A 25,227-nucleotide genomic window follows, 5' to 3' on the forward strand; every position below is an offset into this window, starting at 1 on the left:
TTGTTGTTGTTATAGCAACCATTGGCTTTGCAGTCCACCATTGTTCAGAAACTGTAGACCAACAATGGAACACTGTTGCCGAGCAACAGCTAATAGGAATCAACCAAAGTGTGTCATATCCTGTTCAAAATAGCATCTCTCCATAGTTTATGACCCAATGTATAAAGTCCTTATAAAAAGTTCCTTTAATGTCTTTGTTTTATAATAATGTGCACATATTTTGTTTATTGGTAACACATTAAACACATTTTGTGTTATATACATTTTCACTACAGGTTCCTTTAACTTTTCGTCTCTTCTGTGAGAACCTCATGTTCCATCAACCCAAACCCTCAGAACTCATCCAGTAAAGTGACTCCTGGTGTGTCATGTATTACAGGCCACATGAAACATTTTGATTTCATTTGAGATGTTTATTGCTCTTAAGCTTGAATAAAGACGAGTGAAGGTACTCCATTACTCCACCTTATTCCACTTAAAATATGAACTCATGTCCACACAGTGTCCACAGAGTTTACAGGAGAAATATTAGAGAAGGTTCATTAAAGTATAAATGCTCTGACTATGTGACCATCTTTAGTATTAATGTTGCTTATACATGACATTTAAAAACAAAAATAAATAGCATTTTATAAGCAAGATGTAAATAAGCATCTACTAAAATGTAAAGTCTTAATTTAACCAACGATTGTTTCATTTTCAACCCATCGCTCACAGAGCTGAGCTGAAGACCAGACTGTTTCATCTTTAGAATCTGTGTGTGTGTGTGTGTGTGTGTGTGTGTGTGTGTGTGTGTGTGTGTGTGTGACGTCACTATAAAATAAATACCTTTGTATTTAGAGACTTTACAGAGTTTAAAGAGTTTACAGTGAAACACATCAGAGACACAAGAGGAGATAGAATTAAACCTTTTAGATTGATTCAGTGCACAAGTAAAAAAAAAAAAGATCAGCAACATGCATTAAAACACACACGCACGCACAAACTCTCGCACAAACTCTCGCACACACACACAATGGTGCGTGGTTTCTGTGGGCTAATATTAGCTGCTAATGTTAGCTGCTAATGTTTGCTGCTAACTCGATACACACTTGTCGCTACACGCTCTTCTAATTGTCAGCTTTACAAAGAGTTTGTGTAAAAAGGTGAAGAAGTGACGGAGCGTTCTGATTGGCTCACAGGTAGGAAACGTCCCAGCATGCACTGGGCTCAGTTAGTGATTCTGTAGAACAAGCTGCACTGATGATGTTTCTTTCTCTTCCTTGTGGAACATGTTCATGACAAAAAAAATCAATGCAACTGCACAACTACTTCCTGTGCTGATGTTCTACTTCCTGTGGTGATGTTTCTACTTCCTGTGGAGATGTTTCTACTTCCTGTGGTGATGTTCTACTTCCTGTGGTGATGTTCTACTTCCTGTAGTGACGTTCTATTCCTGCTCCGTCTGTTTGGAATGACTGGATGGAGGAGGAGCCTCAGTAACGGTGGGTTTGGTGGGAGTACTGGGAGCTCTGGGAGGAGGAGGAGTATCCCATGGAGCTTTGGGGCTGGGTGGAGCCTTGGACGTTGCTATGGTAACCGAGGCGGGAGCTGGAGTGCTGAAGGAGAGAAGAAAACATTTAGAAGATCACCTCATCTCTGCTTCATGGATTCATTTATGTTCTCTGCCCTTTTAGTTGAATGTATTACCAATAAACAACATATGTGCACCTTTATTTATTTATATATATATTTAAAAAAAAAAACACATTAAAAATACTTTTTAGAACGATTTTATACTTTGAAGCACAAACTATGAAGAGAATATGACGCACATTGGATGATTGTCACGGCCTGTGGCTTTAAATAACTGGTGCATTGTGGGAGGTAGAGGCATAACAGGAAGTGTAGTTTTTCAGCAGCCGTGTGTAACTCCTCCCTCAGTGATAAAGGATGTATGTTAGGTGAGGATTAAATATCACCTTTCTCACCAACTTTCTGCTAACAATAGAGCTGTTGTTAGCAGCAGAAACGAGCCATGGCTGAGTAGTTAGATGTTGGAAGTGCACAAATATGGTTAGAAACTGTGATGAAAGGACATGTGTTCATTGATTGGATGATGATCAGCACCTGAACCAACAGGTACGTTCTCCTGACAGAGTTCATCATTTAGACACAAGGAAATAAGAGGGAACAATGTGGTGGGGGTGTGGTTAGTGCCATGACACCCCCATAGTATCCTCTGTAAGTAGAAACGTAGTAGTGATCTGAACACGTACGTTTACAAGCTGCATTCTGTTTATTAGCCCATTAGCTTAGCCCACAGGTCCCTCTCATACCACACAATGTGGTGTGAACGTAAACGTTTTCAGTGTGTATCCCGTACAGATGTTATGGAGCCAACGTCTGGCTCAGAGATGCTAAACAAATGTTTCTGTTGTTGTTATAGCAACCACTGGCTTTACACTGTTGCCTAGCAACAGCTGACATGAATCAACAAAAGTGTGTCATATCCATTCCAAAATGGCGTTTCTCCATAGTTTATGTCCCAAGGTATAAAATCATTGTAAAGAGTCCTTTTAATGTGTTGTTTTATTTAAAAAACTGCATATATTTTGTTCATTAGTAATACATTAAACACATTTTTTGTTATATACATTTGCACTACAGGTACACTTTAAATACATGTGTTTGTGGTGTTTTTAAGCAAAAAAAGAAGTTGTTTCTTTTAATTTCTATTTTAAATGTGGTTAAAACTATGATTCTGACACCGTTCAAAGGAGAACGTGAACATTATCCCAGAGGAACATTTCAAAGGAAAGACAAAGTAACTCTTCATAAATGATGAATGTTTTACTTCAGGGATCCTCAGTAGATGAGTCAGTGAACTCTGTGTTGTTGTATTACTGTGTACCACAGGGTGGCGCTGTGCATCCCTTCATCTGATCCACTGACTGGTAGAAAGTTAAAGAACAGGTGATTTTCTCTGTGTGTGTGTGTGTGTGTGTGATGAACATGTCTCATTTAAGACACAATAATAACTTTATAAAACAATGATAGAAAGGATATTAAAAGCCGAACCAGGAGCGGCGGTGGAGGAGAGCTTTAATCAGGCCACAAATAGACCCGACCCAGCCTGAGCCCAACAGAACACGAGCCAATGTCTCTTTAATGAGCAAAAAAACTAAGTTCTTAGAAAGCACTGTGAGCTTTTCACACAACAAGATGTGGCTTCAGCTTTTTTATCCACCAGTGGAACATGAACATTTAAGGTTCCATAACATGTTTTTTTTCTTCAAACATCTCCAAAAACAGTTTTCCAGAGTTTTAGCCTCTGAAAAGTCACTTTCTGACCAATTCTACACAAACTTATGCATATTCATGAGTGGGCGTGTCTATAGACAGTACACTGACTTCCCTGAATGTATCGCTCTGTTACGAGGGGGATCAGTAATAATAATAATAATAATAATAATGCATTTTATTTCTACACAAATCTCAGAGTGCTAAAGTAATCACCAAAGTAAATTTATTTTTGCTATCCACACACAGTTGTGATTGTTTTCTGCCAAAAAACTGCACATTACAGTAAAACACATGGCTATTTAAGCTGCTATTGAGTGTGAGGTGACGCACGGTGACGTAGGTAAATCGAGGAAGTGTACAGCCCTCCTGCTGCAGCTGTGTCACTGTAGCTGGAGGGAGGGGCTGCTGACTCGGCTCTACAGACAGTGAGTTGTTAACTATGGGCGAGGGTTAGGACCTCACAGACCTCTTGATGTCACATCATTTACATTGATTTTGAATGTAATCTAGTCACTTCAGTCACGTTCGGTGTGAACGCACCTTCAGTGTGTGCCACCCCGCAGAAGAGAGGGGCGGGGAAGGGGGAGGTCTGCGCAACTCCAGGGACACACCCCCCAAAATGGAGCGCTCTGAAACAGCTGTTTTATACAGGGTCATAAACCTTTTCTGTTGCTTGATTCATGTTATGTTTTGACCAAACCCCAGCACAGATATGTCATTTAGACCACAGGGAACTGTTTTAAAAGGTGAAAAATGGGTGTAATATGTTCCCTGTAAGTACAGTAACAAAGTATTAGTACTTTGTCACCTCTGCCAACCACGTTCATCCCAACATGAACAACTGGACGCCCTTCATCGACTGGTTTTATTAGCGACATTAATAACCTTAGAGAGCTTTAAATGGACCGGTGCTACCTGGTACTCTGACTGTAGTACTCCTGGTCCTGAAGAGGCCCCAGAGGGTCCAAGGCGAGGTTTCTTATTGGGGGGCACTTGGTCCTGACCGTGTTGCAGCCCCCCACCAGTGGTGGCCCCTGTGGCGATGGCATTTCCGTTGGTTTGAGCTGCGTTCTGCTGGGATGGGGCCTGCTGGGCCCCCGTCTGCTGCTGGTTCTGGGTCTGCGCTGCTGTTTGTTGGTGTTGCTGCATCTGATTCTGCAAAGGAACACAAGCTGTCATAAATAAAGCATGTCTGAGAGGCTTTAGTTGTTTGTAATTGTTCACAGGGTCTCAGTCTCTTTGTTTTCAGCCCCCTATTGTCCACGTTTAGAAACATTTCAGTTCCTAGCTCATGTTTTGTTAGATCTACATTGTGTAGAATCCAGACATAAAGTGATATTCTGATTGATCAAAGCAAATCACACACTTTTCTCTTTTTAAACAGGAGAATTCACTACATATCCCCCCTTCGACACACCCACATTCTACCATTAATGGTCAAAGGAGCTCATGAATGGTTTTTGCCTCTAAACAAACTGCTGACCAATGGGATTGTATAACGGAGGATACAATATCATACACTCGTCACTGCAGGAAAGACAAGGAAAAATAATTTCAGAATAAGCAACGATTCAAAGATCTTTAATGTTGCTCATGTACAGGATGAAATGATGAACCCGAGTCATCTGTGAAGGCCTTTTATAAATATTAGTACCGTCAAGCTCTGTAATTAATTCATCTAATCTCTAAAAATTTGCTGAGAAAAGCCCTCAATTTGAGGAATTTTTATTTAAATTAATAACATTATTAAAATATTGATATATAACAAAGTGTCTTTATAAAGTCATTTATTCTTTTTAACATTTCTATTCCTCTGTATGTGAGACCATAAAGGGCTTTAACACCTTTAGTTTAGACCATCAGAGGAAATATTCATGTGTACTATAAATAATAGAAATCATAAATGAAATAAAACATCAGGTCCATATGTAGTGATATAAGTTAGCACATTATAAACAGTAAGAACACTTTACTGACAAATACAGATACATTATTGAACAGATACATTAATACAATTTATAAAGTAGCATAAATATTACATACAAGATTGGTAATACACTATAGGTGATATAGTGTATTACCTTATTTCTGAATCCTAGTCCCCCCTTTGTCCAATTACAACATTTGGCTTAGAAAACTATTTAAAAATCTATAGATCATAATAATGAAATGAATGAGTGATAACACACATTTTAAATAATCTCATTTTATAAAATAAGTGAAATAAACAGTATTTGACCCCAAAGACATTATTTTTTTACTCAAATTAGTTTTTCATCATGTTTGAACTGAGATATTTTTTCTACAGCATTTTAGTTTAACTAGATTTATATTTCACAAAGTGAAATTATCGAAATACAGTTCTTTTTAAGTTTGTATTGTTTTAACTAAAAAAATAAAATAAAATAATTAAAACATAATATTATATATATATATATATACATATATAATATAATTCGTAAATCTATTTTAAATTTTCCGAAATTTCAGTCGACCCCAAATGGGGTCCTGACCCCAAGGTTGAAAAATACTTTATTTATATATTTTTTGTCATCTCATGCCTGGGGTGGGACCAACACTTTATTTGTTAATTTTCCTCTCTCTCTAGTACCCCCTGTAGTGCCATCGCGTACCCTTAGGGGTACACATACCCCCATTTGAGAAACACTGATATAAAACATATGACAGTATAGTACCGTAATACACATACCATAACCAATGTGGTGAAATGCATAAATAAAGAAACAAAATGATTATAAACAACTGTTCATAGAATTATTAGTATTATTATTATTATTAATAAAAATAAGCAGCTTATTTTTACAGAGGGTTTTTAGATTTCCATTAATGTTTGTTTTTCTTCTTTCTGTGGCTGAGGTGTTTTGTGTGGAGAAACCTTTACTGTATTAGTTGTAGATTTGTAATTTTTGACATTGAGTAAATGCAAATGAATCGACTAAATTAAGGCGTTAGTTTTGACAGCATTAAAAATGATACATTTGAATGTGTTCTTTATCACTATTGTCTGATCCCGACTCTGTTACTGGAGCACAGCGTGGAGACGTTTCTGTGGGAGTGGATTTTACCTTCTCTGGTTTCTCCTCTGGTTCGTCTTCATTAAGAAACTCTCTCTTCGGGTACGGAATCTGACATCCAGCAAACACACTGCAGAAGATCAGGGAAAAAAACACACTTTACAGCAGGGGTGTCTAACATACGGCTCGTGGGCCGGAACTGCCCCACCAGACTGTCCAATCTGGCCCATGTGAGAAACTATCTCATTAGGTTTAATGTCCAGCTTTAGTCACAACTTCTGAAACAATATTTGGAAAAAGCTGCAGCAACATCAGGCGTTTTAGTTCGTAACAATCACAGAAAGTGTTAGTGAAATTCTAAAGGTGCTGAGAAAAAGGAAAAGGTCATGTTACCAATTTATTTATAGAAAACATTTTTATATATAATACAATATAAAAGGAATAGAAATTTTCCATTAATTCCATGTAACTTTAGAGAATAAATACAACATCAGGATATAAATCTACCTATATTATGATATAAAATCTTCTCCTTATCACACAGCACTAATTGATTAACATACCACCTTCCTTTGGCTGTTCTCACACTATATTATTGGTTTGGGTCAATAAACTAGAAGCTGGAGTACAACACATGGCTACTGTAGCATCTATTCTGATGATGAGATAAAGGAAATGAGAAAAACGAAAATACAACTAAAGCTTGGCTCCTAAAAATGAAAGAAATGTATTAATTATGGATGTGAATCAAGCATTAAAATGGTTAAACTTTTGTTACTGCCCCCTGCTGGCTGCTCAGGAGGTGTAAAACATTTCTCTATGATATTTTAACACCCCTGGTTGACCTGTTCCTGGTTTTTTTTCACGGTGCGTCACACGTCTGATACTCACTCAGTGGTCGGTAACGGCTCTTCCAGGAAGTACGGGTCCTGCAGCGCCTGCTCTGATGTGATTCTTTTGTTGGGGTCCATCGTCAGTAACCTCTGAAGCTACAAGTACAAACCAACTCTGAGATGTTCAGTGCATTTACATTTTTCAGTAGAACATGGTATACTATACATTACAAAAATGGAGTATTAAAGTAGTACATAGATATATCGTGTTAGATGGCTAAGCTGGTACCTCCTTAAAGGTAAATGCACAAACAAATTTCAAAAAATCCCAAGTCACACCATTAAACTAACCAAAAATGAATCATTGTATATTAACAATATACAGTCATTCTGATCAAAGTGTTTTGAATAGGAATCAAATAAACACGTTGACGCCTGCAGACGGCGCTCTAAGTTTAGTGTGAATGTCTACGTACCAAGAGGAACACCTTGCTGTCAGGCTTCACTTTATGCTTCTCCATGTACTTGATTAAGCTGCTGTTTGCGTACCTGTAGAATAAACAGAAAACGTCTTCACCTGTGGTTATTTGACTACATTGTGACAGCAGGTACTCACGTGGTCCTCCTGAAGTCCTTCTGTAACGTGGGGTACTCTGGCATCTTCCTAATGTCCTCCCAGTCTTTATCTGACGTTTACAAACAGATAAATGTTGTTTTACAGGAAGAGATGAAGATGTTTTATTCAGTCAATTATTGTTACAATTACTCAACATCAAAGCAATCTAAAAAAGTGCTTCTCAAAGTGTGGGGTGCGCCCCCTGGTGGGGAATGGAGGTATGACAGGTGGGGCTTGACAAACAGGAGGACATCTTAAATGCATTAACATTAAACTAAACTCCGACACACAATAAATGATTAGACTGCATTAGATGTGAAATGGGAACTAAATGTAATGATTTATGTCAGCATTTACTTCACATGGAGCGGAACAATAAATAAAAAAGAGTTGACTTAAAAAATGTATTTCCTTTTTTGTTTTCTTAATCTTTTTGGCACTGCTTCCATCACCACCATGGTGTTCTGAACCCCATACAAAATCTATGACTACTGTCTAGATCAGTTATTCTCAACTGGTGGGTCGGGACCCAAAAGTGGGTCGCGGACCTGTACTGGGTGGGTCGGAAACAGCTGGTCAAAATAAATAAATACTTAATGTCTCTCATAATGGACTTGTCTTTTATTTTGAAACACACTTTTCTTTTGACAGGCACATGTTGCACAGGAAAATATATGGATTTATGTTTAAAAAAAACTTTATATACAGTATAAGCTAGTTTTTAGATGCTAGCTTTGGTTGGTCAAATTCTAAAAAAAAAAAAAAAGGTGGGTCACGAATGAATGACCGTGGCAAAATGTGGGTCCCAGGGTGAGACCAGTTGAGAACCCCTGGTCTAGATGAAGGTGAGAGACACCAGACCCAACAATGCAGATGACCTGAAGGCTTCTATCAAAGCAACCTGGGCTTCCATTAGGCCTGAGCAGTACCACAGGTTGATCACCACCAGGCCACGCCCCATTGATGCAGTTATTCATGCTAAAGGAGGTCCAACCAAATACTGAGATCATAGACATTAACAGACTTTTCAGAAACCTTACATTTTTGTTTGAAATAGAATTTATTATTGATTTATTTAAATCATTTCTGAGACACTGAATGTTGGGTTTTCATTATCTGTAAGACATAATCATTAAAGTTTCACGAAATAAAGACTTAAAATATTTCACTCATATATTGTTTGACTTTCTGAAATGAGATGAACCTGTATATGAAACATAGTAATATTTATTAACTACGTATGTGTAAAATATAGAACTGTAACATGGTAATTAATTATCTATTACGTGATTACAATAATAATTGATACTAACCCTGTTAGTTCATTTCATACGTGCACTGAATTTCTTTTTCTGTTTTCTTAATCTTTTTGTCACAGATTGTAAACAATGTTTCTTTATTTCCTGTATTTTTGACCACTGCAGTTTTATTAGTTTAACTTTTGATTCATCATGAAATATGATGTTACTTGTTCCCTGTTGCAATGAGCACAGGTGGGGCTTGAAAGTTCACCTTCGTTCAAAGTGAGAAACGCCCAAAAATGTTTGAGAAAAACTGCTCTAAATGAAAGTTCTCCATCCCAGCAGCAGGGGGCAGTAGACAGCACTAAAGAGCTGTTATGAGTGACACAGGCTGGAAGATCATTAGATATGTATTGCTTCATATGAAACAGGTGAGTACACACAGAGTACACACACTGAGTACACACCTGCAGGGAAACCCATGACGCTGAATATCCGGTCTAGCTGGTCGTGGTGGAAGGGGTTACTGGTTTTGATGTCCTCCTGACGACAGTGGAAGATGGGCTCTGATGTCAGTAGCTCAGCAAAGATGCAGCCAATCGCCCAAATATCTGATGTGTGTACACACACACACACACACGCACACACACAAACACACACCACTAATAAACGTGTCACTGTCACTGAACGAGGCTCTGAAATGTGAACCTTTGCGTTGCTTTGAATGTCCTTATGACTCCTTTATGGGCGTGGCCAATGCTCAGATAGAACATTGTGATAACACACATTTTAAAGACTCTAATTTAGTAAATAAGTAGAATTAAACAGTATTTAGTTCCTCCTGAATAGATGTATTTCTAAAGTTTCTCTCATGTCTGCTCGTCTCCTGCCTGGTGTGGAACCAACACTGACTCTTGTATTTTCAGTTCATGTTCTAATTAAGATCAGTTTTGTGTATTTTGTTATCATTTGTCTGGTTTTTTTTATTTTTCAGTATATTTTGTGCGTTTTTGTGTGTTGTTGGTATTATTTAAATGAATCTCTTTGTGTGTGTGTGTGTGTGTGTGTGTGTGTGTATTTTGTAGTGATCTTGTGTGTTTTTCTCTCATTTAATGTGTCTTTGTTGTCATATTGTGTGTTGCTGGTAATGGTAAATATTTTTTCTCTCTTAGTGTGAGTGTTTTTGGTATCATTTTGTTGTTGTTTGACTGTTGTTTTTATTATTTTGTATATTTTTCTCTATATTATATATATTTTGTGGCTGTGTGGGGATGGGGGGTGGTACATGGCTGGTGTCTGATTGGATGAAGCAGTTAGCAGCTAGCCAGGTTTAATCCTGACCGTTGATCAACGTCTGATTCTCTTTAAGCCTCCGTCATGTTCAAAGCTGATTGTGTTAGGCCAGTTCAGTCAAAGCATCACCCATTCATTCATTCATTAGTCAGTCACTGGTCAGACCTGTTCTTATGTCATGTTCACATGTATCCAGTGACTCGTTGTATCCTGAGGTGATCAAAGCACTGAGAACTGTTGCTCAGTCACTGCTGATTGGATACAACAATAAAAGAAACACAGTCTGAATGTAGAGAGTGTGTTTTAGCAGAGATAAATAACGTGTCTGTGCTGTGTCTGTCACACAGACATATAGCACAGACACAGCACCATCAGAGATAAAATAATCACTAGACGGTTTAGCAGATCGTCGTCATGTTTTAATCTTTCACTATCTAATATCGTCAGATGTCACCCCCCCTATAGGGTCTGGGGGGTACGTACATTTATAGAGTTTAAAGAATGATATTAAAACATGGCAGTCAGCGTTAGGGCTGGGTGATATGCCTGAAATATGTATCACGATAACTGTTTCATATCAGTCGATATCAATAATTGTTGATTTTTTTAATCTATTTAAAATAAGGGCCAGAAGAAAAAAAGCCAAACTTAAATACTTTTATATTAAATGTAATCTTTAACATTTAAAAGAGGTCAACAAAACTATAGAAATAAACTAAAAAACCTCAATTGAAAAAATAAACTGTTAAATGTACAAATATAGACATTAAATAAATGCTTAATCAATCAAAATGTGCAACACATTTGATAAATAATCAGTGTACACCTGAGGTAGAACTAATATCACTGACCAACAGCAGGATATGTATTAATATACAGTATAACTGTGTTTTTACTGTTTAATATAAACCACTGCTGCTGAATCTACTTTGTTTTATATCTGATAATGAGTTACATAAAGTTATAGCTGATAAATATCTCTGATTACCTATAATTAAACCAAATCACACTTTATGATTTAATCATTAGTAACTGAGATCAGAACTAACAGGATATTGTGGTGTAATAATCACAATAGTTACATTAGAGTCTAATGGGACCATCTTTGTCTGTGAACACATGAAATATAATGATTTCACAGGATGTAAATCTGACCATCAGTAAATCAGAGGCTCTTTGTGGTTTGATGACAGTAAGACGTGTATTTTTTACTTGGTCTCTCCGGTGGTTAGCGTTAGCTCTTAGCCCAGTCTGATGTGTCAGTGGGTTAGCTTAGCTTAGCATGCTATAGTGGAGTGTATCTCACTCTGTGTGTTTGTGTGAACGCTGAGTGGATCAGGAGGAGGATCTTAAACTTTGTTGGGTGTGTCTGGTCTTTAACCAAACCCCGGTACGTCCACGTGAAACATGAAACTACTAATGCACACGTACACGGCTACTTTGGAGCAGTTCAAGCTGTTCCTCTGCCTACATCCCCCAGAATGCCTTGCGGTTCTGAGTTGCCGGTTGTTTCCGGGTTGACGGAGTTCAGTGAAATTATCCATCGCACGTATTTTCTATATTTTCATCTCTATCGCGATATATCGTTATCGATTTATCGCCCAGGCTCAACCAGCGTGGTGGGTCTTGAACACAGAACCCACAGTCAGCGTCAGGGACGGAGCTTTTCTTTCCGCTGTGACTCAGACTCACCGATAGCTTTGGTGTAATGTCGGGCGCCGAGCAGCAGCTCTGGGGCCCTGTACCAGAAGGTGACAACCACAGGGTCCAGGTCTGCCAGTGGTTTCAGGGGAGAGTTGAAGAGTCGAGCAAAACCCATGTCAGCTAAAAGAAGTATGAAAAGATGTTAATTATAACCCAACAACACATATCCTCAATCAATCTTTATTTCAATCAATCTTTATTTGTATAGCGCCAAATCATAACCAATGGTATCTCAAGGCACTTTACAGTAGAGCAGTCTTAAGGACGGACTCTTCATTTTATGGATACACACATATGCATATATATACGTATATACACATACATATGTATCCCACATCCACATGAATTCATCATGGCGGCAAGGAAAACCTTCTGTTAAGCAGCAGGAACCTTGTGTGGATCCCATTCCTATGATGAACAGCCATCCACGTTATGCTGTGTTGGGTGTGTGCAGAGGAAAGGGTGGAGACATCCTAGTGCTTACTGTTTATGTTTAGCACTACAGATGCCTTTGAGTAAGCATCTGATACACAACTGATCAGGGTTGGGATCAATAGTAATTATAATTGTAATTGGATAAAAACCTGTTGCTGTTGCAATCATAATTGAATTGTAATTCACAATGTAATTAAAGGTAAACCTGGTGAACCATGTTACAGTTCTACGTCTGACAAATACCTGTCACTTCTCTTCAGGATCATTTTAACATTAAAAAAACATTTAAATCTATGGATTTAGTGACAATAAAAAGGCTCAGACGCCCACAACAACAATATTAATACCAATATAATCATTGATTAGGAAGTCTAACAAGGTAATCAATAGATAAACTAATTACATCATAGATAATATTTATTAGTGTATTTTACAGCTGATTTAAGACATGGGTCAAAGTGACCCGTTAGCTTTCTGTTAGCATCTCTAATGCTAACGCAAGAGGAAGGAGGAGCTTATTAATTAAAGGCTCAGCAATTGTGATTAAATTAATTTAAACTTTAGAAAGTAATTGACTTTCAGGGGAAAACTATAATGCCAGTCACTGTAATTATAATTGAGTTGTAATTGAACATGGATAATTGAAGACGTAATTGTAATTGAAAAACGTAAGGCAAGACAAATGTATTTGTATAGAACATTTCATACACAAGACAACTTATTGTGCTTTACATGATCAATAAGAACATTTAAATCATCAGCAAAAACATTTAAAAACATCAACTGTGGTAAAGTTTATCTAAGTGTTGTATGTGGGTATATATGTTGATATATAAAACTATTTACACTTTTATTTTCCTTATTATATTACTGTTGAAACCTTCATGTAAAAGTCATTGATTGAACCTCAGATAAATATTTTCTGTTTTTCCAGGTTTACTTAATTTAATTTAACTGTTTTTTTTATTTCTCTCTGAGTTTTGTTTGAAGAAAAAAGACTTTTAAAGATCACAAGAAACTATTTACATTATGATTTTATCTGTAATTTGTTGTATGCCACCCTTTGTAAACTTTGTGTGTTCAAACAAAAATACAGAAAAATAAAGAATTAAAGTCAGTATAAAACAAATTCAGACATTTTCTTCTAAACACATTAAATATGTCATGAATGTTTTCTTTAAAACACGTAAAAAGCCATTTAACCATTTATAATGTAATTGTAGAGCTAGGTTTCACAACCTGTGTTTCATATGTCTGTGTTCAGGATTTAATGGGCGGGTCACGTTATGTAACGTAGCCATCGTTAGCATCATTAACCCGACCCTGCTGCTGAAGCACACCAAACTTCTGCGGCCTCCAGTGGGCGCAATTCGGCCTCTAGCCAAAAACAAACCACATATTGAGACTCAGGGAAATAAAACGCGTCAACTGATGCCACATTTACCATGAATAAGCACTTTTTTTTGCGCTACGATTGTGTGTTTCGCCCGTTCTGACTCTACCCGGGAGGGATGCACATGTTGGGACTCGGGCGGAGCAGACCTTTCTGCTGACACCTCGTTTGGCACTTTTGGAAAACCAATGGGAGAAGCTGCTTTCACACTGCTCTCTCCCATAGACACAGTACAAGGAGGCGGTGCCCTTCCCGCGCATGGGCGTGGTTCCAGCGCCTCTAACTGACACGCTCCATGATTTTGAAACTTAATTTCATATACATAGCCATTTTTTTTTCATCTTTCAAATGTGTCTCAGTGGTTAATAACACGTGTTTCTGTGGCGTGACAAACTCATAACACACATTTATTTCTGCTTTACACAAACTTTAAAAAACAACTGGGTCCGTCTCAACTTTATTCAAAGTCAAACTTCTCTTAAAGTAAAAAATAATGTCTAGCCTTTCAGCATCAGATACGAGTGTAACGTGTTTTTAACAAACAGCCCTGGAGCATTAAATAGCGTTGACACTAAAGTCAGTCCTGGAATAACATCCCAGAGCTATAACTGGAGCTCTGGGTTTAAAATAGACTGCAGCGCTGTAGCTGTGGGTGTTATGTAACAGTGCTGATCACAGAGCATCATTCACGTCATGGGTCCTATCATCAGTCTTACCTATTTTGACTCGTCCTCGCTCGGGTCCTTCACCCATTACCAGGATGTTGGCTGGTTTCTGTGGTAACAGAGAGATACACTCAATATGTCTGATGATGATCCATGTCTATGTGTCTCATAGACTGTGTAAAAGTACTAGTGTTCAGTACTCAGGTAAAAGTATAGATACATAAATAATAAATAAAGTATTGAAGTTGCTCCTTTACTTGAGTAAAAGTAAAAAAGTACATGATACTAAATGTACTTAAGTAAGAAAATTAAAAAATGCCCCTACAATAATAAGACAGGGTTTATAAACCAGAAAATTACATATTTTTTATTTTATTAATAACTTGTAGAAAACTGGTGCATGGAAATAAATGAAACATGTTACCTTTGAACATCTGGAGAATTTAACACTCATAATAAATAACATTTGTAAATGAAATGTTTTATGAAAAAAAAAAATATGCAAATGCTCATTTAAACCCAGAATAGCTTCTAGTTTAATATTTTTGTTGGTTTGCGTAACGTTTTACGTTATGACGTCATCTCTGAAGGTCTTAAATTATATATATATATATATATATATAACACGGTTATTAGCAGGGTTGGGGTCAATTACATTTTTAAATTACAAGTACATCTTCAATTATCCATGTTCAATTACAACTCAATTATGATTACGTTGAGCAGCATTTTTTTTCCCCCAATTACAATTATTATTTTTCCCCTAGTAATCACATTCTTAATTACTAAAGTTTAATTACAATTAATTACCAGTTCTGAGCCTTTAAAAACACACTTAAAAATATGATCTAATTAGTTTTTAGACTGTTGGTTGACTTGTTAGGTATGAATGTAGATTTTCATCTTTATTATTCATTAAAAAAAAAGAAAAAAGTTTTGATCAAAAGAAAAATCAATTCCATAAAAAAAAGTTCAATTAATCAAGGATTAATAATTTCAATCAATGAGAAAATATTCATCTTTTTTGTAATTGGGCCATATTATGGGTAGTACAGTTGTGTCTTTATTATTCAATCAAACAAATAAAACATTAAAATAAAAGAAAAAAAATGTTTTGTGTATTTTGTCTTTGATTGAAAAGTTGTTTTTTTTTATTGAATTGACTTTTCTTTTTACTTATACTTGAGTATTTTATGTACGACTTACTTGTACTTCTACTTGAGTACATATATCAGTACTCTTTACACCTCTGCACACACACACACACACACACACACACACACACACACACACACACACACACACACACACACACACACACACACACACACACACACACACACACACACACACACACACACACACACACACACACACACACACACACACACACACACACACACACGTTTCTGTTTGAAGCCCAATATTTGTGTCCGTTTAAGGAGGTTGGTGGACACAGAAGGGGCCGTGTGTGCACTGCTCATGTGAACAAATCTTTTCTTTATATTTAATCAAAATACAGGAAAATACAGTATATATCCATGATTCTTACCAGGGGGCAAAAGAAAAAAAAAAAGAAAAAGAAATATATAGACTGTCTCAAGATTCGCGCCAACCACAATATGTGTAACATATACAATAATGCAAAAATGATTAGTAATATAATTAATAATGTTGACTACAAAAAATGTGGGTCAACGAGTCGTTAAACTTTAATCTTTCTGCTTGATTTTTTGCTGCAGTACCATATATGAACTGCTGGGGGCAGTGTCGCTGCACCAGTTATATTGTGAAGAAAAAGTGCGTAACAAAAGAAAAACCAACCTAGAGTCTCAAAAGTTTGGGACCACTTCACTGAAAACGTACACTCCACATGTGATATAAAACGAACATCTGTGACATGAAACTAACAATAATATGTTTGAATCAAAGAGGCAGAAAACCATTTAATATTTTTTCAAAATAATTTGTGAAAACTGTATTGAAAACTTTTGGCCACTTTTGGTGCAAACTCTGCGTATGCCATGACCATGAATCATTATATGAACAGCAGACCAGAACTACACAAAAACCAACACTAAAATGCAATTTTTAACGTTAAGATGGCCATAATATTGTAAAACATCTGGTAGATGCACTATTTAAGATGCGTTCTTGCATTTAGCATCAACATGACTATAGAGTGAAACATTAGGATCCTCCTATATCAGGGTCTTGACATAATGTAAAAAATATTCAATTCCATGGATGATAAAATATGTCATTATTTGTAGTGGAGGTAATAAAACCAGCTGAGTCAGCAGAGCTCATAAGTCAACACTGCCATAGAATGTTATGTAACCCACGAGGGAGGCCTGCAGAGCTCCATTAGCGTGGTGGGGGGTGGGGAGGTGGGGGTGGGGCACCATGCAGTGCTGCAATGCTGAGCACATGCCTGTTCCTACAGCGACTTATGTAATGTGTAAGTGAGACCCTGATGACTACTCCCCGTGTATAGAGGCAAACAACCAGCAGCTATTCAGTCTGTCATCTATCCATCATCACATCATATACAGTACAGTATGTCTGGGCAACAACCCTTTAGTTTCAGGGTATTTATATCCAAATAAGGTCAATGTATAAGCCACACCTGAAATATATCCAAAAAACTGAAAAACAAGAGAAAATATCTCAACAAAATGATATCTATCGATCCATCTACCCATCTATCTATATATATAGATCTATTTATCATCTATCTATAATCTATCCATCTACCCATCTATCTATATAGATCTATTTATCATCTATCTATAATTTATCTATATATCTATCCATCTATTTATCCGTCTAAATATCTATCTATCTAATCTATCCATCTATCATTCTATCTATCTGTCTATGTATCTATCGATCTATGTTGCTGTCATAATATGTCATTAGCATTAATAAGTGTTTCAGAAAGGTTTTGTAAAACCTGAGGTTAAACATTAGAGCAAAGCTGGAGATCATCTCAGTTCATAAAGTCACATATTAATTGTTGAGTTACTGTAATTTGTGAACATCTTTAAAGTGAACCTGTAGAAAAATGTAAATAACAAAAATGTGTTTAATGTGTTACCAATAAACAAAATATGTGAAACTTTTTATTAAAAAAACAAAACAAAATAAAACAACACATTAAAATAACTTTTTAGAACAATTTTATATCTTGGTCATAAACTATGAAGAGTTTCCATTTTGAACAGGATGTGACACACTTTGGTTTGTTCCTGTTAGCTGTTGCTAACAACGACACCAAGTCGTTATTTGGAGCCAACATTATCCAGACGTTAACTCCATAACATCTGTACGGGATACACACTGAAAACGTTTACGTTCACATCACATTGAGTGGTACGTGAGGGACCTGTGGGCTAAGCTAATGGGCTAAGCTAATGAACAGAATGCAGCTTGTAAAACTATTTGTTCAGATCACTACTACGTTTCTACTTACAGAGGATACTATGGGGGTGTCATGGCATTAACCACACCCCCACCACATTGTTCCCTCTTATTTCCTTGTGTCTAAATGATGAACTCTGTCAGGAGAACTTACCGTCCAATCAATGAACACATGTCCTTTCATCACAGTTTCTAGCCATATTTGTGCACTTCCAACACCTAACTACTCAGCCATGACTCGTTTTTCAGCTGCTAACAACAGCGCTGTGCGTTAGGCTAATTCTGATGCTGAGTGGGTGCAGAGAGCCGCACAGGAAGTAGGACGTTGGTGAGAAAGGTGATATTTAATCCTCTCCTAACATACAACCTTTATCACTGAGGGAGGAGTTACACACGGCTGCTGAAAAACTACACTTCCTGTTACGCCTCTACCTCCCACAATGCACCACACAGATCAACGAAAGTATGTCATAACCTGTCCAAAATGGCGGCTCTCCATAGTTTATGCCTGAAGGTATAAAATATTTCTAAAAAGTTATTTTATTTAGTTTTTTAAAGGTGCACATATTTTGTTTATTGGTAATACAATAAACACATTTTTTGTTATATACATTTTCATTCATTTCAGGTTCCTTTTAGAGTATTTCACCATAGGAACTTTTATTGAAACGAAAGTTGTTTTTATCTTGATATTCAAAATGAATATTCTCCTGAACAACAAACACCTGAAAGGTTAAAACACAAACATATAATCTGCAGTACATCGTAGAATGGGCTCAGCTGGTGGTGCACTCACTGCTGTGTTTAAATTACTCATGTCACATCTACATCCTGCAGCTTTAAATCATGTGATTCCTGCCTTTGGTCATTGAGGACTGTTAGAGATTAGAGACGAGCACATAATCCATGAAGAGATCTCTGGCTTCAATCAGCTGTTCAGCTGTGTAATCTTAGTCATTCATCCTTTACAATGGACCCCATATGGAACATTTCAACCAATGAGGGGGTGAACGTGATGAATGACATCTACCAGGAAAAAAAAAAAAACACAAAACAAACCTTTTCTTTTCAGCTACAACAAAGAAGACCACATAATTGTATTGTAGTTTTGCTATAACATACTGTTTCACTTTGGTCAGCTGAGCAGGAGATAGAAGACGTACTTTGGCCAATCAGAGCCAGCGGTTAATGTTCTACCTCCATCTAGTTACGTCATTAGTGAAGCTCTGTGTCCTGGTGCAGGGCTCCATGAAGCCTGTGTACTTTGATGATGTCCGTGTGTGTAATATGTCCGTATGTGTGTACCAATGACGTCACCAGCGCGTCATCACTACAGGATGAGCATGCTCAGAACGACAAGATCGAGGAATTATTCCATTATTATTCCATTGGATTTGTGAAAAAAATAAACATTATTTATAAGTACTCTAATGCTAATGAGTGATGAAGTGTTCTAAACCAAAGAGAATGAGTTCACACTAGGGACAGACCAATAGGGATTTTTTAGGGCCGATACCAATGTTTTACTCATCAGTCTTAACCGATTGACCGATACGGACTGCTGATTTTCTTGAGCCGATACTGTATTTGGAGCTGATTCTACTTTTGCTCCCTCAATTTACACCATAAAAATGACACAATGATGATAACAAATGGTATGAATCTCAATTTTTTTAAAAAAGGAACATTTATTGAAATGAACAAAGGTGAGGTATAACAACACTGTAAATAATATGGATCGGCGAACGCAGCAGCCCGCATCGGCCGATGCCGAGGAGGAGGAAGAAGAAGACGGAGACAGAGGACTAAATTACTGTTTGGTTCCACAGATGTACACAGAGGCATGTGCACAGGTCTTGCAGTAAACAGTCACAACCCAGCAGTAAAAACCTCATTTTTTTCTAAAAAAATGACAAAATATTTACGTTTGTTTTAGTGACAAGCACCGATTTTATTAACAAACAACTGTTAATGTCAACATCAGAGTAAAACACGGCTAACAAGCGAATGTCAAACACAAATATCTATTTATATGATCCATGTATCAAAGAAAAGAATAATCCATGTTATTGTTTCAACTGCTGCTGCAGCGCTGATCTCAGAAAAAGAAGAACGCTGCGCGCAAAGATCCCTATGACTGAACCCGACCACCTCTAGTCACAGCATCAGCTGATGCACGCTTGGCTGATGATGACTGCAGTTACTCAGACAGCCGTCAGGTCACTATGGAGTCTGAGTTCTAGATCCTACTCTATGCTTCTTCAAGTTTAATTCAGAACAGTCATTTTCATTTAGAATGAGGTGTTTACGGGGTGATTTTTAATCTTTTTAAAGAGGATTTAATTTCTTATTCTGAATTAAAGGAGAATTAAAGCTGTCATGTAAACGTAGCTGAGGTGTGGTGAACAAGGACCTACAAACTTCAGAGAGATTCCACTGACGACAGCCTGTGGCGGTGGATAAACAAAGGCACACGCCTCTGACCATGACCTTGACTAAATAATGGCAAATTGGAAATGAGTAAGAGAGAAAGTGACATGTGAGCCAACCAGACAGTCACGAGAACCCAGCTCACTGAGAACTCAACTACTGCCAGATTATTGAAGACGAGTGTAAAAAGTAGAAGATGTTGCTAAATCATCTCCACTCTAAACCAAAGTGTCCTCAGAAAGCAGACAGGAAACTGGAGGCGCAAAACTAAACTGGAATTCACCAGTTTGGAAATTAAATGAAACCCAACATAACACAGAAAACAACAGCAAAAGTACACACAATGATAACAAAGACACACCAAACAGCCACTTAAACATAAAATGACTATAAAAACAACAACATATACAAAATGACTTCAAAAATACACAAAGTGTCAACAATAACACAAGAAATATAACAAAGCACAGATAATAACTAAAAAAAAGAACAAAAAGGCGACAAAAATTTGCCATATTGACAAGAAAACAGACAAAAGAAATTCAAAAACACACAAAATGTCTAAAAACTCTAAAAACACAAAGAGAACTCACACAAAAACAAAACTAGGGTTGGGCTCAATTACAATTACGTTTTCAATTAACTGTGTTCAATTACAATTCAGTTACGATTACAGTGACCAAATTATTATTATTTTTCTAAAAGTCAATTACAATTACATTTTCAATTACTAAAGTTAAATTCCAATTAATCACAATTACTGAGTATGAAATAAACTGCCAAGCGTAAGCTTCATCTTGTGTTAGCTTACCGTTAGCATCTCTTATGATAACGGGTCAGTTTTGACCCGTGTCTTAAATCAAAATAAATCTAATTTGTTTTTTTATCCCAAGTTTTCTGTTAAATTAAATTATAATTGACATATCTTAGTTAATTTTCATTCCAATTCCAATTACAAAATCAATTATCTAAACTCAATTACAATTCAATTATAATTACAACACCAACAGATTCTTAAAATCATAATTACACCATAAATGTAGTTAATTATCAGTCGTGATTGTACAATTATAATTGACCCCAACCTGGACAAACCCTTTGTTCTTTCCTGTATTAATGCTCAGATTGGTCATTATTCTAAATGCTAACATGAATGTTGATAATGTGGCCCTTGGATCTGATTCAGTCACATGTTTGTGGCCCCGCTGTGATAGAGTTGCCCATCCCTGTCATCAAGGTTTACATGATTTCTGAACTTTAATATGTTTTATTTAGTATGTTTAGTTCATGTTTGTTGACGCTCTTAAATACGTTTAATGCAGATTAAAGCATTGATGATTGAACCACTGACAGCGTCAGACTGTGAGATTAAAGATGAATAAATCACTCACCAAATCTCTGTGTAACACCCAGTTAGCATGAAGGTAATGGATCCCGTCCAGGATCTGGTAGAGCAGAGACTTCACCATTCCTCGAGGCAGCTGCATCGGCTTCTTATTGGCTTTGGACGCTCGATGGAATTTAATGATGTGCTAGAAAATATCAATGTTTAGTTACAGTTACAGTTACCTTTTAGTGACTGCAGAGTGGAGCTGCATGGTTATGGCCAAAATGATAATCACAATTTTTTTTATCAATATTGTAATCACAATTATTAATCACAATCCTTTTTTTTTTATCATATTTTGTTAAAAAAAAAAAAAAACTGTTTTTATTACACTACTTTTAAACAAACAACAAGTGTACAGTTTACAGTGGAAAATGAAACTTTAAAAAATAATTACAATGAAAAATAAATATTAAAAAAATTAACCCAATGCACCAAAGGCTAAGCTTTAAATAAGAATTACAATAAAACAAATTAAACGAGTTCTTTGTCTTACATTCATCCATCTCTCTTTTTATTACCGCTGTCGACACTAATCTGGTGAGAACTACCACCCAGTAGAGACAGCGTTCAGTTTAGAGAGGCAGAGGAATATTCTTATTTATTTATCTTATAATACAGGATATTTACATGAAAATACTAATACGGGAAGATGACGAGAAAGAGAGGTAAAATACATTAGTTTCCCGACCAAAACGAGAGACTTGACAGGTTTGGTATAGACGGAGACTCACCCAAAGGTCATGTTCAGCGTAGTCAAAGAGGAGCCAAACTTTTCTGTCACTGTGGGAGAGGAAAACTTTCTGCAGAGCGATCACGTTTGGGTGTTTCAGCTCTCGCAACAACTGCAAAACAAATAAAAATATAGAAGTTTGGTGTAAAATGCAATCAATAATCAATACAGTTTAAGCACAAAAAAAACCACACAAAAACCCCCTGAAGCGTTTCCTGGAGGAGTTTGTTTAATAACATGGATCAATATGTAAAAGTTTTAGTTTCTTATGTTTCCTCGTCCTTTATTCCTTTCCTCAGATGCTCTAAACCAGTGTTTTTCAACCTTGGCATCGGGACCACGTGTGGGGTAGCCTGAAATGTCTAGTAATTGATAAAAATGAAAATAATCACTGATTAAAAATGACGTTTTTATGTTTTAATGGTCAAACATGAATTTATTCATTATTTAAAATGATTTTGCACAGTTAAAAAAACAAATACATAATTCAAAGAATTTTTATTTGTCATCATGTGAGTGAACATGTACTAGAGCTGGGCAATATATTGGGTTTTCTATTTTGGCAATATAGAAAATTACAATATCGCCTTTTGATATATATATATATATATATATATATATATATATATATATATATATATATATATATATATATATATATATATATATATATATATATATATATATAAAGTGTCACATATTGTGCAGCTATTTGTCAATAAATGTGTCTGTGTAGCATTTAGCATCACCAAATTTAACCCTGAATTGTTTTTCTGGTCAGACTTTATTTGAATTCAAAATATTGAAATTTATATCGTATATCGCCATTTTGAGGAAAAATATTGAGATATGAGTTTTGTTCCATATCGCCCAGCCCTAACATGTACATAACAAAATAATGTCCTTGAGTTCCCGTTAAGGACTTAAGAAATAAATAGAGTAAAAAGATAATTGTATAAAAGTAAATAAAAATAAATAGAATAGCATAAACAAAATACAAATATACAAAACAATAGTTACAATAATATCACAGATACAGATACAAAATATGTAATAAACCGACAATGTCCAAGCAATAAGTGACAAATATCAGTCCCAACAGGATCTACACTTTACATTTCTTTGATTTTGTGACCAATTTCTACTTTATTAGGGAAATATTATGTCATAATTTGAAAAAGAATTGCAGGGTTTTGTAAAAATGATGAGTTTTTCAACAGTTTAACATTAAAAATGATGTGATATAAGCATCGGGAGTGCTGAGTGTCATTTACACAATGATTTATGTTTTCTCTGTAATTAATACTTTCTCCTTCAGGCTGAATTGGATGCTCCAAAGGGCCGGATTTGGCCCCCGGGCCATGAGTTTGACACGTGACTGTGTGTAACTTTCTACGCAACAAAAATCTAATCTTGTGCAACATAAGTTACAGTTTAAATGTGAAATGATGAATAACTGTTGGATTCCTGGGATGATTGATTCTACGTTCTGCAGGATGAACCTCAGACCAGAACGTGATGTGTTTCTAGTTTTATTGGACCAGTGAAGAGCAGGTCACCTCCAACGGGCCACAGACAGAGGCTTTATCCAGTCTCTACCACTGTATTAAACTCCATTCCTGTCTCAGGTCTAAATTGGTCTGTGTTATGTAATCGCCACAGGCCGTTAGCTTGTATGGTCATAAACAGCAGTACATTTCAAACAACTCCCATAGTAACGTCAAGCATCAAGAAAGAAAGAAAACACTACTCGTCAAAGCTGTCAAACCGTGTCATGAGCTCAGTTGTTCTGTAACTTTTATCAGTTCACACATAACTACGTTTTCCTGTGTCCTCATTGGTTCCCTGCAGTCCTGCATGAAAAGTGTCTCTGCATTATTTGTTGCATTTTTTAAAACAAGTTCTGATGAACTACGGCCAGACTCGCAGAACGTCTCCGCACTGAATAGCACGTACCATGTTCCCATGAATTCAGTCAAAGGACTCGGTTCCACCGAGTAAAACAAATCAAATTGTGCAACATAAAATAGTAATCTCCGTTGAATTGCCTTTGAAACGATATATCGCACGACTATGTTCCGATAGATTTAGAAATGACCGGAAAAGGGGGTGGACCCCCCTCCTTTCAAAAAGGTCTCTTGACATCCGCTCATAGAATATTCATGTCAAATTACAGCCTGATTCCACCAGCATTAACGGAGGAGTAGTCATTTGAAAAATGGCTCCCCCTGGTGCCCGTGACACATACAAAGTAATGAGCCCCATTCATATCATGGTATGTGTCAATGATTCAGTATCACCAACTGTTGTAATATTTGACTCACAAATAAATGAGAAAACGACTTTAAATGGAAATTGCCAAAAAAAAATGAGGGTGGGCTCCTCGAGGCATAATCACAATGTACGTTGAATTACCTTTGAAATGATATATCACACGACTATGTTCCCATAAATGTGGAAATTACCGGAAATGGGCCTCAAATCGAAAAATGGGGCCCCGAGCGTCGATGGGTACACATCCATAGATTATAGCTACCATATTTCAGCTCGATCCATTCACCAATAACAGAGGAGTAGTGATTTTAACTAGTGTACACAAGAAGAAGAAGAACAAAGTGAGGGCGTTTTGAGTCCGGTAGCCCCGCCTAAAAAACTTTATTGGTTTATTTTGAAAAAGCATCAGTAACGTTTTTAAATGTTCATCCATCTAAAACATGAACTAATACTGTATGACCACAACCACATAAGGTGAAA

At 36.6% G+C, this 25,227-nt stretch overlaps 1 protein-coding gene across 1 annotated transcript in view; it reads right to left on the minus strand.

Annotated features, from left to right (window-relative positions):
• Positions 1 to 511: 511 nt before the first annotated feature.
• cdk19 (cyclin dependent kinase 19) overlaps positions 512 to 25,227 on the minus strand; it is a 28,725-nt gene continuing 4,009 nt past the window's right edge. Inside the window, exons 3-13 of the mRNA XM_028439511.1 lie at positions 22,475 to 22,585; positions 21,745 to 21,885; positions 14,552 to 14,609; positions 11,996 to 12,127; positions 9,478 to 9,621; positions 7,770 to 7,839; positions 7,630 to 7,702; positions 7,212 to 7,309; positions 6,372 to 6,450; positions 4,201 to 4,440; positions 512 to 1,598 (exon numbers count right to left, since the gene is read on the minus strand). Coding sequence (XP_028295312.1) covers positions 1,476 to 1,598; positions 4,201 to 4,440; positions 6,372 to 6,450; positions 7,212 to 7,309; positions 7,630 to 7,702; positions 7,770 to 7,839; positions 9,478 to 9,621; positions 11,996 to 12,127; positions 14,552 to 14,609; positions 21,745 to 21,885; positions 22,475 to 22,585 — 1,269 coding nt within the window. The 3' untranslated portion in view covers positions 512 to 1,475. The remainder of the gene's footprint in view (positions 1,599 to 4,200; positions 4,441 to 6,371; positions 6,451 to 7,211; positions 7,310 to 7,629; positions 7,703 to 7,769; positions 7,840 to 9,477; positions 9,622 to 11,995; positions 12,128 to 14,551; positions 14,610 to 21,744; positions 21,886 to 22,474; positions 22,586 to 25,227) is intronic.

Source organism: Gouania willdenowi, chromosome 24 (genome assembly GCF_900634775.1).
Source record: "Gouania willdenowi chromosome 24, fGouWil2.1, whole genome shotgun sequence".
Lineage (NCBI taxonomy): Eukaryota > Metazoa > Chordata > Actinopteri > Blenniiformes > Gobiesocidae > Gouania > Gouania willdenowi.